Source organism: Erpetoichthys calabaricus, chromosome 14 (genome assembly GCF_900747795.2).
Source record: "Erpetoichthys calabaricus chromosome 14, fErpCal1.3, whole genome shotgun sequence".
Taxonomy (NCBI): Eukaryota; Metazoa; Chordata; class Cladistia; order Polypteriformes; family Polypteridae; genus Erpetoichthys; species Erpetoichthys calabaricus.
Window position 1 is genome coordinate 1,064,902 of NC_041407.2, and position 16,578 is coordinate 1,081,479.

At 48.0% G+C, this 16,578-nt stretch overlaps 1 protein-coding gene across 12 annotated transcripts in view; it reads left to right on the forward strand.

Moving 5' to 3' along the window:
- LOC114664291 (C-Jun-amino-terminal kinase-interacting protein 4-like) overlaps nucleotides 1–15,063 on the forward strand; it is a 109,059-nt gene extending 93,996 nt beyond the window's left edge. For 8 of the 12 annotated variants that reach the window (XM_051918786.1, XM_028818335.2, XM_051918787.1 and 5 more), the window contains 12 exons: nucleotides 404–631; nucleotides 1,599–1,797; nucleotides 5,385–5,507; nucleotides 5,739–5,819; nucleotides 6,034–6,101; nucleotides 6,377–6,525; nucleotides 8,588–8,759; nucleotides 10,150–10,263; nucleotides 12,144–12,182; nucleotides 12,786–12,962; nucleotides 14,097–14,243; nucleotides 14,879–15,063. In XM_051918786.1, the coding sequence (XP_051774746.1) occupies nucleotides 404–631; nucleotides 1,599–1,797; nucleotides 5,385–5,507; nucleotides 5,739–5,819; nucleotides 6,034–6,101; nucleotides 6,377–6,525; nucleotides 8,588–8,759; nucleotides 10,150–10,263; nucleotides 12,144–12,182; nucleotides 12,786–12,962; nucleotides 14,097–14,243; nucleotides 14,879–14,994 (1,613 nt within the window). In that variant the 3' untranslated portion in view covers nucleotides 14,995–15,063. The remainder of the gene's footprint in view (nucleotides 1–403; nucleotides 632–1,598; nucleotides 1,798–5,384; nucleotides 5,508–5,738; nucleotides 5,820–6,033; nucleotides 6,102–6,376; nucleotides 6,526–8,587; nucleotides 8,760–10,149; nucleotides 10,264–12,143; nucleotides 12,183–12,785; nucleotides 12,963–14,096; nucleotides 14,244–14,878) is intronic. The other 4 variants (XM_051918788.1, XM_028818343.2, XM_051918792.1 and 1 more) reach the window with 1 other exon arrangement.
- Nucleotides 15,064–16,578: the final 1,515 nt, after the last annotated feature.

The window sequence follows — 16,578 nt, forward strand, 5'->3', positions numbered from 1 at the left end:
GATCTACGTGATGGACGCTGTAGTCACTTTGGTGGACTATTCTGAGGGAACGTTATTTTCTGCAGTACAGATTTCAAGAAATTCGTTTTACTATCCGGCTAAAAAATGAGTGGGAAAAATACAAAGACATTTAATTGTAAAACACAAAACTTGCAAACCTGTGCCCACCGCAGGAGATTTTCTGTCGCTGTTTTAAAAGGTGTGGATTTGTAAATGAATTGTGTCCATGTGGAATATTCCTTGTAAATGAACTACAGTTCATCTATCGTATCTTTGAGTCAAATTTGGGAAAACTGAGAACATTTAAAATAATGCGTTTGTTTTGTTGTTTCATTTTAGTGTTTTGCTTCTGAAATTTTTCCTTTAATTTAAATTTAGCTTCAAATTCTGTTTTTATCTTCAGGGGCGAGAGAAACGGACTACCCGGCTGGAGAAGAGATTCCCCGTGAAATGGAAGGCGGGCCGTGTGACAACGCCTCTCTGACGGGCAGCCTCGCCAGCAACAGCTCAGCAGGCAGTGACAGCATGCTGGGTGGGATCACCGTGGTGGGCTGCACTGCCGAGAGCGCTACATCCCCGCAGGCAGTGAACGCTGCCGTCACCATCTCTGCTGCCACGGAGAAGCCCACAGGTAGGGAGATGAGCCCAGCTGCCTGACTGGGTGGTCTTTGTGCTGAAGTTGTTTCAAATGATGGTACACCAACACTTTAGAAATGGTTAGGCCTCTACTATTTACAAACGTCAGCAGAGTTGGAATTTCATGAAATCGTGTTACAAGTAGCAGGAGCAAAGGATTTGGGGGTGAGGACCATCTTCAGAACTGGGTCTGTCGGGGGTCAATGCTGACACCATTACTTCTTTAATAACCATAAATGATCTGAGAAGAACGTAAAGAACAAGCAGGTCACAATGATACTAAAGTTAGAGGGCAGATGTGGAGCTCCCTGAAGATTTGTGGGAGATGAAATGTAATGTAAGAAAAAGATTACACAATGGGGGTCCTGCCACCTGTGTGAGAGGAACTGGTCACATCCACATTCAGACAGCGGACAGAGGCCTTTAAGGAGGCTAATAAAATGTTGGGTTATATAGCGCCCATAATGCATGGAGTTGCAAGTAAAGGAGGTCTCTGGGGACCAGGACTTGAGATTTGTGAGCATGACGGGGACGTTACTGCTTGGTGGTTAGGTGGAGCCTTGAGCTTGATTCAGGCTAGTGTACAGAAAGGCTACTGGAGGTTGACAGCATAGGTGGCCATAAAATATTGGAACAAATTATCAACTGTCAAGACGCGTGATGTCTTGTGAACTTGGTGTCCCATCGGGTGATTCTTAAAGCAAATGCTGTTTGCTTCTGTTGTTGCTGCGTTCTTAGGCCATCATCATCACCACCTGCTGTACTGTAGGTAGTAACATGGCGACTGTAGCAGGCGCACATCCGCTTACATTGGTTGTCATCACAAAAGATGGAAACGCCTGCAGATCTGGAAACCAGTCCTGGTGTTTTTAATTATCAGCCGTTGTAATGTTTTATAGTGGCCATAAGACCGAAGGCAAACTGTCTGCATTTTATCAAGATGACCTTTTTGTCGTTTTTAGAAGAGGAGGTCACCGAGGCTGACACCCCAGACGATGGAGTGGCCACCGCTGAGGAAGCCACAGAGGCAACAGAAGCCAACTCTGGCTCAGTAGACGATGTGGTGGACATCAGTCAGCCGGGAATTTACACCGAGCACGTCTTCACGGACCCTCTAGGAGTGCAGAATACGGCCGAGACCTCCGCAGCTTATCAGAAGAGGTGCGTTTACAGTGACGACCCAGAGGGGCTGCTTTGACAGCTGCAGTAGTCTTACCTTTGTTTGTTCATTTCATCTAAAAATCGATCTCTTTTTTTTTTTTGTGATCAGAATTTATTTTAAGTTTAATGAGCGAAAAAAACATTTGGGGAGAACCAGTAGGAGGCAACAACCCCCCCTAATAAAATTGACCTGTAATTGGAGGTTAAATAGAAGGTTAAAATTTACAGACAAAGTGAGGAATAAGAGAAGGGGAACATGAAGAATTCAGATGAGTGGCGTGACGTGAACCCCAAACCTGCCAAGCAGCTCTAAATCAAGCGCACAGCCGCCTCACGCTTCTTTATACTAAAGCCTGCCTATCTATCTATCTAATCCTGCCAACTACGCTATCTATCTATCTATCTAATCCTGCCAACTACGCTATCTATCTATCTATCTAATCCTGCCAACTACGCTATCTATCTATCTATCTATCTAATCCTGCCAACTACGCTATCTATCTATCTATCTAATCCTGCCAACTACGCTATCTATCTATCTATCTATCACCCCACTTTGAACCTTTTCAAGTGCCATATGACGTGAGAGCAGCACAAAGGTAAGTCACCTCAAGAACTGCTAAGCTTACTGCTGGGCTACAAAGTCTTGAGTGGTGAGGAAGACCCTCACTTTAAGGAAATAGAGGAGGCCAAATTTAAACAGGGGGACTGCCAGGAGGTTTTCAACCAGAACACTTAGTGGTCCGTACAGCATAGACGATGACTGGTTGCGAGTTTCACTTAAGTGGTGGTGATCACTTCTTCAGACAGAGAACTGTGGGAATGGCAACCAGGTTACCAACCGTCCAGCCAATAGTAAGCCTGCTTACTTGATGGTCACAGGGAGGAAAACTGCACCACGAGGACCTTCAACGTCTGCTCATCCTAACTGAGCAGCTTGGTTAGCAACTCCATATAAATGACCACAAAATGGCGCTGCCTATAAGATGACAACAGTGCTGTGCAAAAACAACCAAACACAAGATGTTAAAAAACTTTTGTGAGAATGAAACCAAAAGTAAAAATGAATTTCAGAAATATGACCTCAATGAAATCAAAGCCCTGATTGGATCAAATGCACATAAAAAGAAATTAAAAAAGGGCGTCCATAACCAGACCAGCGAGGGGCTCCTGGGCTGAACTCCACCAGCTTTGGTTGTGTGACAGGAGAAGCCCCGTTGTGTGTAATGCCATTGATGAAGCTGCTGAGACTGAGGCTGTTTACTGGCCTGTGGTGTCCAATCCTTTTGTCTCTGTTTATTTTTGTATAGCACCTTTCAGTGACTGCAGGCTCAGAGCACTGTAATGAGTTTACAGGTAACATGACAGATTACTCACTCGGTTCATAAGGAGAAGACACGGGTTTGTTTAAACAGACAACAGAACAAAGTACAGTGGAACCTCGGGTCACAAATGTCTCGGATCACGTATGTACAAATCGCGTTACGACCAAAAAGTTCACCAAACTTCTGCATCTGTTCACGGGCACACACTCGGGTGACAAACAAGCCTGTTTGTGTTCTGGTTTGTACGCACTGATGATTTCCACACGTGTTCAGTGTCTCCCTGCACATTGTTCTCGGTCAGACGTGCGTTCATTCGCTGTGAACTCTTTGTGCTCTACAGTATTTCGTGTGCTTTTGTATTAATTTTGCAATTAACCACGGCCTCTAAGTAAGTGAAGAGTGGTAGTGTAGGTGAGAAGAAAACTGAAATTGAATTAAAGAAAGAAATTATTGAAAAGTATGAGCGTGGCGTTCGTGTTACTGATCTTGCCGTCGAGTGCAAGAAGCCAAAATCTATGATTCGACTGTTCTAAAGCAGAAAGAGGCCATTAAAGCAGCTGATGTTGCTAAAGGAGTTCCAGCGTTAACCAAGCAGAGGCCTGAAGTGCTGGAAGAGGTGGAGAAACTGCTGCCAGTGAGTCTGAACGAGAAGCGACTTGAAGGGGACAGTGTGAGTGAAGCGATGTGACATGTGACAAAGCCAGGGAGATTCAGGCGACTTGCTGCCAAACTCTCCTTCTGCGAGCGGCTAGTCCTTCCTTCATGCCAGCTTAGTTTTCTTGGTTGTTTATGTTAGTTTTTATATAAATTTCCGGTTTTCCAAATTTTCATTTTTTTCCCTCATTAAAAAACCAAAAAGTGTTTCCAGCGACCGATTCGTAAGGCTGAAGTGTGAACTCCTGCAATGTTAGTTCTCTCTGTTATTCAATATTTTTCCATTTAGTTTACTATTACGCTGTGCATTCTATGGTATGATTAACTATTTTTGTGCTTAAAAATCTTTTTAAAAAAATATATTTACATACAGTTTGCACAGTCCGGAATGCATTAATTGTATTTAAATACAATCCTGTGGGGGAAATTAGTTTGGGTTGTGACCCGAGTTTTGGAACGAATTACAGTCGTGACCCGAGGTTCACTGTAGTTTGAAGCAAATGAACATAAATGGAGCCCAGCGCTACCTGCTAGTTAACTAACCCTTGAACTAGAAGTCCGTCACCGTTTGGTGTGTTTCAGTGTCCTCACCCTCCATTATAATGACGTCCCTTCATGTGAACACTCGGCTGTGCAGTCGCCTTCAGTAAATCTCCACATGCGTTCTCGAGTGGGTGCTCCGGCGTGGCTCCAGTTCCTGTGAAGGTGCTGTTGTACACTAAAAAAAAAAATTTACAGTAAAGTACTGGCAGCTGGGGTTGCCAGAATTTTACCATAAAAAAGAAGGTGACACTATTTTTAGGTCTACAGTATAATTTTGTAGTAAAACTGTTTTTTTCTTGGCAACACATTCCAACAGAAGGGAATGTTTAACCATAGGCAGAAATTCATGTTATGTAATAAATATGCCAGTCAATAAACCATTAGAGAGTATTGTGAGGGTCAAACCCCAGTGAGCAGTTTGCACCAGTAGAGTAACGCCAACTAATAGCAAACACGTACCATTTAATTATAGGCCTTGAAAACAAGTCCGTGTTTAAGGACGCTACGGCACCTTGTCTGGTTTGGTGTCCTACAGGTGTGCCAGCTTATCGAGTACAAGCCACCGTAAATCAGCCTCCATAACCTCGAAAAAACACGTCACTAACGATCTGGCAACAGGGGGCGTGTCCTTATGCAAATCTCGTGGCCGGTTTTACTGAAGCCGCGCTTTCTGGTTGTTTACCTTCGCTATTTAAGTTTTACACTGTAAGTGAACAGATTGTTTCAGTGTAGTTGTAATGCATCAGTAAACGGGATTTAGCACATTTTGAAGGCAGACAAATATCGATCTTACAGAACTTGGCTGTAAAAACAATGAAGTGTATTGTTTAGGACATGCAGGTAATTCTCAGCAGAACATAAGGGGAAAAAAAGGTCTTTTACTTTCACCATTTACAGTATTCTTACTGTTTAAATTTACTGACATTTTTTACAGTGTGTGGATGGGCCCGGAGTACTAACAGCCACTTCTGCTATGAAGTTCGGTTCAGCTTTTCTTCTCCTCTTACACGAGTTATTCAGTTTGTGTTCAGTTTGTCTTTTTTGTTTTTTTTATGGTGGTTCCAGGGAATTGGACGCATCTAAGAACGGCTCAGCGGCAGTCACTGATGAAGAGGATCTAATGAGGGAAGAAGCACAGAAGATGAGCAGTGTGCTGCCAACCATGTGGCTGGGTGCCCAGAATGGCTGGTAAGTGTTTGGCTGAGACTTGCCGTGACTTTCATTGGCCTTCAGTAATAAGCTGTGCCATCAAAGCTTTCTCAGTCTGTTGGTAAACGTTTTGGTTTGAATATTTTGAGATGTCCCGTACGCTCGAAATTCTTGATTATGACCCCTTGATTATGATATTTTGCATTGGGACTTAAACGTCCATGTTTTGTGAAGTTACACTTGTGACGCTGCATTTTAATTTTCTTTCAGTTTGTATGTTCATTCTTCTGTGGCCCAGTGGCAGAAATGTCTTCATTCAATTAAACTGAAAGATTCAATTCTTAGTATTGTGTAAGTATACATCTTCAAAAAAACAAATCTTTGTAGTATGAAATTAGAAAAGGGGACATTTTTTAAAGAGAAAAGTTGTTGTCCCGTTTCAAGGATGAGAACCAGGAGAGAGGCAGAGGAGAGCGTCGAGTTGATGAGAGGACTTCAGATGCTCTCTGACCGCTCCTCGTATATCCCTCGTGACTCTTTTTCTCTTTTGTGATTCTCTTTCCAGACATGTTAAAGGACGAGTACTCATTGCCTTGGCAGATGGGACCTTAGCCATCTTTCATCGGGGTGTAGGTAAGCCGACCCATTAAACCTCAGGAACAAAACCTAAGCAGCACAGCCGGGCCGGTCAGGTCAGTGTCACCCAACCCTCCTCAATGGAAGGCTGTCATTAGTCAAAGGCCGTGTCATTCACCCCCCTGAGTAGCGGTCCACGGACTTGTATGGGGGGGCGTTTGCTTTGTCTGCTTCTTTTCACTTTCTCTGTTGGTAAGCCTGAGCCTGATGACCCTTCACTGCTCCACTGAACTCCATTTTGTTCTTTCTTTTCTTTCTTTCCTAAAAATTAGATGGCCAGTGGGACCTCACAAACTATCACCTTTTAGACCTGGGGCGCCCGCACCACTCTATCCGCTGTATGACTGTTGTGCATGACAAGGTGTGGTGCGGGTACAGAAACAAGATCTACGTGGTGCAGCCAAAGGCCATGAAGATTGAGGTGAGAGGCCGTCTTCTGTTAACGAAGTGTGTGTGTGTGTGTTTTATAATACGCTTAGTGTTTGAGCCGAGTGTGTTACACAGTATGTATGCATTAATGTGTGTGTGTGTGTGTGTATATCTCTATTATAATATAAAAAACCCTGGGACGAGACTTTTTCAGAGAGACACTTTCACATCCCACAAAACGAGACTTTGTGCCAAGAGATTTAACCACCAGGGGCTGGAAATAAAAGACAAAGAGTAGACGACAAAGTAGAACATCGTAAAGAATTCAAAAACCGTTGGCGTGATACACAGGCAGAGCAGGTCAGAGATAACGGAAGTGCTAAAATTCAAAAGTCTTAAAAAATAAAAGATCACATTAGCGCAAACAAACGGAAATTATTACTTGGTGAAATAACGGAACAGCGAAAAGAGATTGAATATACGGTTTGGATTTAAACTTTAAGGCGCAGACTTGTAGATCGTCAAAGTCGTGTTTCTTCCTAATGAAGAGGCGTATCAACGAGAATTAAAAGATTTGCTGTTTGGTGAAAGTGAAATTCACATACAAGGGTGGCAGAGTCGGGAAGTGGCTGGCGAGCGAGACGAGTGGGGGGCTAAGCCCCCTAGTGTGTGTGTGTGTGTGTTTATGTGTGTATACACCTTGAGGATGGAGGGTCTGGGAGAGAGACAATACAATACAGTTTATTTGTGTAGAGCCCAAAATCACACAAGGAGGGCCGCAATGGGCTTTAACAGACCCTAACCCTCTTGACAGCCCCCCAGCCTCGACTCTCTAAGAAGACAAGGAAACCCTTGTAGGGAACAAAATGGGAGAAACCTCAGGAAAGGCAGTTCAGAGAGAGACCCCCTGGCCAGGTAGGTTGGGCGTGCAGTGGGTGTCAAAAGAAGGGGGACAATACAATAACACAATACACAGAACAAGTCCTCAATACAATATAAAAATAAACATTTTAGAAGTATGGAGTAGAATTTAACAGTAGATGATATCCCATAATATGATTTGGATTTGTGTAGAGTCCTGGAGACCTCATTCATCAAGCTGCCCTCCCCAACATTTAGGCCATTCCACAGCTGAAATAGTGCTAATCCAATGAAGGGACCCCTCTTTCCCACGAGTCCTGTGATCCTCCATCAGAGATGACTTTACCTTAGGCAGGCAGAACAACTTAGCAGGTGGGCATTGGCACCAAGTGGCACATTTGAGTACCGAGAAGAGAAACAGAATAGGTGAGGGTTAGTAACAAATTATAACTATCATGTGACTGATGTTTTAGTGCTAATGACTAACAACAGAGATGAAGTCTGTACAGTTAATCAGCAGCTCTAGTCAGGGTGTGCTAAACTGAAGTAGTGAGTCTTCAGCCTGAGACCGAAGGGGCATCTCTTATAGCAGCAGGCAGACCACTCCACAGTTTAGGGGCCCTGTAACTAAAACCTCGACCTCCCATTGTTATTTTATTAATCCTTGGAATCCTAAGCAGACTGGCATCTTGAGATCTTAATGTGTTTGTAAGTCATGATAAGTTGAGACAAGTAAGCCGGACCTCGGCCATTTAAGGCTTTATATGTTAAAAGGAGGATTTTGAAATCTGCCCTAAACAGGCAGATAACAGGCAGACAATACCACCCCCGGGACACAGGAGGGCAGCCCCCCTTGGTTTGCATTGCAGCCACAGGATTGGAGCTTGGAAGGTCAACCCTGCTGGGGCCCGTGGCCACCGTCTGAGCCCTGGAGTGCTGCCAGAAGACGACAGAAGAGCACCTGGAGCACCTCGGGGTGCAGCATGAAAGAGACGCCTCATTCAGTTGACAGCGCAGGAGTCGGGAGGTGGAGGACAAAACTGTAAGGAGAGGAGTGGAAAGGAAGGAAGGAAGGGGCAGAGAAATGTGTGGCATAAAAAGCGAGTGTGTGTTTGTACGTGTGTCCCTGTGCCAGTCTGTCGTCAGGTTTTATTCCACAATCTGTCTATCTGTATCTATACATGTACGTGTGGGTATGTGTGGGGACGTCTGCATACACATCTGTAAAACACGTATGTCCTTTTTTTAAACAGAAGTCCTTTGATGCCCATCCCCGAAAGGAGAGCCAGGTGAGACAGTTGGCTTGGGTTGGCGATGGCGTGTGGGTGTCGATCCGTCTCGATTCCACCCTGCGACTGTATCACGCACACACCTACCAGCACTTGCAGGATGTCGACATCGAGCCGTACGTCAGTAAGATGCTGGGTAAGTTGTACAGCCAGGCACATGTGGCTTGGCATTGAACTTCATTTTTAAATACAGTGGGCATTCCTGAATAGGCGCACATCTTCTGACGTCCACTGGAATTTACTCCTCAAAATGAGTCAATAAATAGTAAATCCACGGTCTGATGCCCAGTTGAGTAAATGGCACCTCATTCGGGCTCTTTGAAGTTGTCAGGTGCTGCGTGACTCTCACGTGATTCTCATATAAGCTCATTTTTTATTGTGTGTGCAAGAAGACGACACAATGAGTTATTAGTCAGGTGGCCCCTGAAACAAAGTTTACCAAGTGAACGCCGCTGATTGCCAGGCCCTCGGCTCGTCGCCCTCGCCTGCCCGTTGCCTCAGGCCTGTGCGCCAGTCATTGAAGTAGTCGTGGATGAAGAAAAGAAGGTTAAAACAACACAAGGAAAGTGTTAAGATGACGAAGGACACCAGATGAGCGCCGAGTGTTTGGATCTTTGTGTTGGTGGAATGGTCAGCAGTCCATCAGCTTGACACCACGTAATCCGTTTGGAGTTGTTGACCGCTGGACTTTCAAATGTTGTATCGTTTTTTACGTTTATTTTGACCGTTTGCCTGTCATCACCTTTGTTTTTCACAAATACGGCCGTTTCTGGTTATCATTAGAGAAAGACGTGCGAGTCAAAGTGCAGTAGTTACGATGTACCGTAAGTCCAGACAGTGGACAGCAGGACGTCCGGTTACGTAGCGCCATCGATGTGCGGGGTACAAGACAAAGCAGGTGTACGGCTAAGCTTTATAGCGCACTGGCGACGCCTCACCTGGAGTCCCGTGTGCAGTTCTGCTCTCCAGACCACGAGAGAAGGTCCAGAGCCGAACAATGAGCACAGTGGATCCCAAATGTCCAAGTAATGTGGTGGAGGGTGGAACTGGGGAGACCTTCGAATCTCAACTGGGTGTCGTCGTAGGGTTGGCGCGCGTCGTGTGCCTTTTCTCGCCTCGTGCCACAGACGGGGAGCCTGAACTCTTTAGCAAGGTCACAAGCTCTGTGGGTCACAGTTCGACTCCCAGGTTGGCCTCTGCCAGTTCACCTGCTGTGCCCTTGCCATGTGGGCACATTCTGGTTATTCCCCCCAACATGGCTTTCTTGATTATGTAGACTTGATGTGTGTGTGAGAGAGGGAGAGCATATCATGACTGGCACCCCTTGTGCCCAGTGCTGCTGGCACAAGCTCTGATTGGCTGTAAACCTCTGCCTGATGGAGGCTCTACAAAGAGAGGACCTTTTAGAATATTATATGGTAAATAAAGAATGGTAAGACTGGGCACACACACATGCACCCGTCCCGCAGAGGCCTGTAACATGTTGGGATGAAAGCCATTTGAATTTCCTGTGTTTTGTTTTTCAGGTACGGGCAAACTGGGCTTCTCCTTCGTGAGGATCACTGCACTCATGGTGTCCTGCAATCGCCTGTGGGTAGGAACGGGGAACGGCGTCATCATTTCCATCCCTCTAACTGAAAGTAAGACCCTTGGCGTTGTCTCGCGCCGTCCGGTTTGCTTGCCATGCACACTCTTACTGTGTGTTCGTTCAGAAAAGCTTCAGCCATCAGTTTAAAGAGAGACCGGGGGGGTCAGCGCAGGGTCTGCAAGGGGACGAGAGTTCAAGAAGAGAAACGGCGCGCAGGAAGGGGCCGACGTTGAGTGACGCGCCACTCTCCATTACATCGTAGACCTCCATGAGCGAGTGTTGGCACTGATGTGTGGCTCTGGGTTTCTTTTAGATGTGTAAAGACTAAAAAAGACAAAAGAGCGGGGATGTGCAAGGTGGGCACCGGTGGGCCGCAGTGGCTGCGGGGCTTGGATGGAGCCCATCTCACTCACTCATTCACTCACTCATTGCCTAATCCTGTCCACCTGTATCTTAATTCATTTCAATTCTGTTTTGTTTTTGCATTCAAAAATACTTGGCATTATAAAATGTGCCAGTGTGTTTACCAGCGTATACTGTATGACGATACACTCAGGTTGGCATCCTTGTGGCCTCGCAGATCCAGCATCATGGGTTTGATTCCGGTCTGCAGTTTCACCCCCAAACACGTGTATGTTGGTTGCCCCCTAAGTAGGAGTGCGGCTGGGCCCGGAGGTGAGCTGCTGCCTTGTCATTTTCCCACCTTGTGCCCAGTGCTTCCTTGACGGGCACCAATTCCCTGTAACCCTGAACTGGATTAATGGGGTTGGAAAATAAATGGATGCACTTCCCTGATAAACGTCAAGAAATGAGTGCAGTCCAAATAATGAAAAGGTGTGAGGCCTTCTAGAAGATCCATAAACCAGGCCAGGGCCTCGCCTCAGGCAGCCTGACCTCCCAACTCCACAGGCAGGCTGCAGTGTGCGCAGACCCAAAGGGAGGAACGGGCTTTAAAAGTTCAAAATACTCCAAACAGACGTGAAATGAAGGCTAGCAAAGATGTCCAGATGGCAGAAACCCCCCAGATACAAGTCCAGAGGTGGCATCTAGGAATCAAAAACTCCAGAAAGCGGAACATCAAAACTTAGTGCTGACAACGCGCTCTTGAATGGCGCTGAGCCGCTGAAGGATCTGCTCGCAGGTTCAGAATGTGAAGGCCGAGGGTGGTCCTCCCCAGTAGAGGCACATCACGGAGATACTCCATAATAAGTAACGAAATATTAGATCATCACAATAGACGCATGAAGAATATCACCGTAAACAAACCGGAGAGGAACGCGACAACGACACACATGCAGTGAGCGAGTGGTCCACATGGCCCAAAACAGCAAACTGGGCTGTGATGACGAGGGTGGGGCGTCATACAAAGAGCTCCAGGTGGGCATCTTGAGCTTTATAAAATCGCCAGTGGTGCCATGAAGGGGGCAGACTGGATTGTGGCACTGTAGAAGAAGCGGGTGCTTTTGTCAGGGAATCGTTTTGGGGTCTCGCCCCTCTCTACGGCAAAGGCGGACGGGTATGCCACCCAAAGGGCAGTCAGGTTTCGGCTCTCTTGCCACGTTTGCCCGCTCTTCCCTGAGACAGCAGGGTGTGAAGTCCGCACCATTGGATGACCTACCAGTGCCACTGCGCCAAGTCAAGTCCGGGTGTCTAGTTGAGGGTCCCGTCAGATTTGGGCCTACTACCCCAGCAGCACCAGGACCAGCCTGGACACTCGGAAGAGAAGGCCGAGTCCACACAGCCAGGGGCTTTGAATGCAGAAACGACTCGACAGACCCTGAAATTGGATTGGCCAGTAATGGCCGCTGCGGCCCCCCCAGTCGCCTTGTCTTGTTATCAGAGTGATCCCTGTTGACCGCTGGGTTCTCACTAATCCTTCTCCTTTGCTGTCATACCCGTCCACTCTCCCCCTCTCCACCTCTCCTACTGTAGCTGTAATCCTCCACCAGGGACGTTTACTGGGGCTGAGGGGTAAGTGCAGACCACGCCAGTCACAGCAAAGCTGCTTCTTCTTCTCCTCCTCTTCCTCTTTCTGGTCACCCCTGCCTAACCCTCTTTGCCCGCCTTGTGGTCCGGTCTGCAGAGCGGTTGGCGTTTCAGTTGCTCCAGTCACACTTTGATTCCACACGCCTGTCACTTTTCATTTTGTTGGTCGTCTTAACCCGCTTTTGTCTTTTTCTGCCCCTCATCCTTTTGTTTTCTTTTTCTTGAGCACAATCCATGAGAATGGAGCCCCCGCTTGGCCCTTTGTGTAACCAGTAGGCCTCTAGACGTGCAGTCGAGCGTCAATCAGCGCGCCGCCGTAACCCTCTGAGCATGCTCCACTGCTTGTAGCCGACTGTGCGCAGCATGTCCTCCTCCTCCTCCTCCTCTTCATCTCGTCTGTGCCCAACGTGACTCTTTGATGTGATGTTTTATTTCCAGGTTGTGTCACTGCTGTCCTTTAACTTCTGCTCACGTTGAGACCTCTCCTTGCTTTGGCTGATTTGTAGCCATGCTGACCTCGTGTGACGTGATGTGACATGATGTGACGTGACGCCTTAATGCGGTTTCTTTTGTCCTTGTCTTTTGAAGCCAATAAAATAACATCAGGAACAGCGAGCCGTCCAGGCAGCGTGATCCGAGTGTATGGGGATGAAAACAGCGACAAGGTGACGCCGGGCACGTTCATCCCGTACTGCTCCATGGCTCACGCGCAGCTCTGCTTTCACGGCCATCGGGATGCCGTCAAGTTCTTTGCTGCGGTGCCAGGTAAGAGAAAGTAAGAAATGGGTTAACAGAACGAGACTCCGGGCCTCCGAGGTGGTGGTGGTGGGTGCCATCGGTCCTCGGCTTTTACCGCGCTGCACGTTTTACTTGAAGCCCCCGTAACGTTTATGTAGATTGAAATGTAGAAGTTATGAAATCTGACATCCTGAAGGCAATGAGATCAGCGGCCATTAAGTCTGAAGTCCCCTTCAACTGAAACAGCCCACCGTTCAATTGGAGAAGTGACGGGAAAGGACGAGTCGAAAACTTGATAACGAACAAAGGAAAATGAAACGATAAGCTGCGATTATAGAAATCCAAAAAAACAAAATCCAGGGAATCGCGTTTATCAAATCAGGATGAACCTCCAGACGGACTGAGCGCTGACTTCCTGTGGGGAGCACGAGGGGGCGGGGCTTGTGTCTCAGAAGAGGAAGTGATGTCAGGGCTCCCACAGTTCATGCCCGCCGTGTTTCTTCCCTGCTCTCTCATGCCATCATTCAGACTGCGGCCCGCTTGCCTTTAATGTGAGGCCGGATGTTCTCTCTGGGGCTTCAGTCAGGCCAAAACACGGGACCGCTGGAGTGTCGGTGGTCTTTGCAGGGTGGGCAGGGTGTGTTTTTTTTCTGAAGGATTCATTTTTTTTGTGTACATGAATGCCAGAATGAATAAAAAAGAAATGTGTGTGTGAATGAATGAAGCCTGAGCCTCGCCCGGGAGATGGAGGCTGTGCCAGCGGCACCGGCACAAGGCAGGACTCCAACGTGGGACAGCAGGCCCTGCTTAGAGTCTCAGAAAGGCAGGACTTGTGATGAGAGCTCTCTGTGGGATGGTGCCCGGCTGGCATTGCCACTGTCAATTCAGTGCACCCTGGCTAGAGTGGCTTTTTATTAAAGAAGATGCCAGCTGTGAAACCAGGAGGACTGGGCTGCGTTTCAGTGGCTAAATCATCCAGGAGACAAACGGTGTGCACGCTAGGTGAAATGACCGTGACTCCAGCCCAACAACGCCACGTCAGACAGAAGACTGTGCCTACCTACCTACCTACCCAATGCCACAGCTCAGTCTGGGGAGTGGCGCTCGGTGACGTCTGTGTCCTGGGCTGCTGATCAAATCTGTCTTTCACTTTCTCAACAGGTCAGGTGATCAGCCCTCCAACTATAGCTGGCAGTGACCTCGCTACCGAGAAGCCGGGACCCTCGACGTCGGAGTCGCCAGTTCAGGAGCTCGTGAAGTCCGTGCTAGTGATGAGCGGAGGAGAGGGCTACATCGACTTCAGGATGGGTATGAGATGCCAGACTCGTTCGGGGCAAATGCTCTGCACTTGAGTGCGCCCGTCGTCTTTCACAGGAGTGCCACTAGTGTGCCACCCCCCCCCCCCACAATATCACTCAGCTGGTTATTGTATTTGTTGTGAGGGGCATAGAAGTGGCTAACCTTGGGTGTCTGCGAGTGCCTGGCACTCAACTCGCTTCTCGGGTGTCGCGTCACAGGCAGGCAGAGCTCAATGTACAGGGTGGTCCAGATCTAACTATGCAATGCAATAATGGCATAGTTACATGTGGACCACCCTATAGAGAAGGTGACACCAGGCACGCCTACCTGGGATGAGGGATGAAGCAGAATCCTTGTGGCGCAGTGAGGTGGCAGCACTGACCGCTGTGCCACGCGTCTTCAGTTTCTGGTGCCCCACGTCGGGTTCCTATTCATCAGTGGAATACTTGAGCTGACGGAGGAGGCCGACCGGGTGGGTGGGTGTCTGGCGCAAATCAAAGGCGACGCCATAACGGAAGGAGAAGCTCCAGTCGAGGACTGTGTAGGCCGGTCGGTCCGCCGATGTGAGTGAATGAAATCACTGGAGCTTTTGGTGAAGTTGATTATTTCTTCATTAATGTTGTTGCTGCTGTTTCTCCTTGTAGGCGATGAGGGGGGTGAATCGGAAGAACTGGCCGACACGCTGCAGCTCCAGCCCTCCCTGGCCAAGGCCGAGAGAAGCCATTTAATTGTGTGGCAGGTGATGTACAGCGACGAGTGAGCTGCGCCAGGACAGGCGGTGTGGTGCCATCAGCAGGAAGCGGAGGACCCGAGAAGGAAGCCGTCCGTCCGTCGCATGCGCAGTTTGCTCTTCCCATTTGCCTTTTTCTGTTGTTTTCTTTTTAAACTGCCGTCGTTCTTTTAGATTTCCGTTGTAAGAGCACACGCTGATGGCCCTCCATTCGGGGGGTTCGGACGGTGCGAGGACAATGGCGGGGGTCCGGCGCCTCGTGATATGCACACCGTGTCGTGCACGTCTGCCGCGGCCCCCCCTCCAACACACACACACCCGTTTGCCACTCGCGTCACCTTCTGCTTTTTCGGTTTTCCTTTTTCGACGGAGAGCTGCGGTGTGTTTGTCCGGCCGTCTCATTCGTGGGACGTTTGCATGACGAGGGGACTTTGCTTTTCTCGGTTGCCTTTTGGTTTTTGTTCTTCCCCAGCTGCCGTCTCCCGATGTCCTCCTCACTCAGTTTTAGGTCTTCCTACGTTGCGAGAGCGCTAGCTTGCCGATTGTAGACACTTTAAATAACATACATAGGCTGCCTTAGTAACAAAGAGAATACTTAGTTTTACGTATTATTATGCTAATTGTTCTGAGGAACTACATTTGTATTTACAATGATGAGGAACTAAATATTTATTTCTATGTGAGTGTTGCAAGTTACCAAAGGAAAAAAAAATAAAAAGAGAGAGAGAGAGAGACCACCTCACTTGCGAGTCCGCGACAAGAGACCACTTTTTACGTGGTTTACGTCAAACCGGAAACATTCAAATAATCGGAACCCGTCGGTCGGCCACGGAGCCTGCGCGCCAAGTATGGACGGCATCTGAACGCGGCGTTGGGACGTCCGTTGTTTAACGTTTGCAACTCCTTGAAGAAATGACAACGAAACAAAAAGTGGGCGGACATTTACAGACCCCGCTAAGCCGTGCAAACCAGCGGCTGCTGCTGTCGCCACACACACACACACACGGTCTCCCGCACAGTTACAAAAGGGGCGACCTCAGAAATAAGTGTCCGTCTGTGTTAATGCTGGGAGATGCACGAGATCTGCGCGGGTCTGGTGTGTGCGCGCGCGCGCGTGCGTGTCTGGTGTGTGCGCGCGCGCGTGCGTGTCTGATGTGTGTGTGCGCGCGCGTAAAAGTCAGACCTCAAGAGTACAGAGGCGGCGCATACAAACGCCCGATTGCTTAAAATTTTAAAATCTCTGGGGGGGGGGGGGGGGGGGATATCAAAGTGCATACAGAGTGTGTGTTTACGGTAACTATAATATATGGACGGCGCTTTATTTGCTGGTGGTTTTAAAAGTTGATCTTGTAGGGGGATTTGTGCGGTGTGTGTGGAGTAGCAGTAAATGTAATGTGCCCACATGTGGAGCTCACTAACTGGCACTCGTCCCCAGCGTAGCTGTGATGTGCGCTGATGTGCTGCACGCAGACGAGCAGTCGGGCCGACGTCTCCTGATTACCTAAACTTCTTATCACTTCAGACGGGAGAAAAGACATCAGCCTGCATACATACAGTAAGTGTGTGTGTGTGTTTACAGCCACTCTCAATACGTACACGATACGCGTTAAGAAG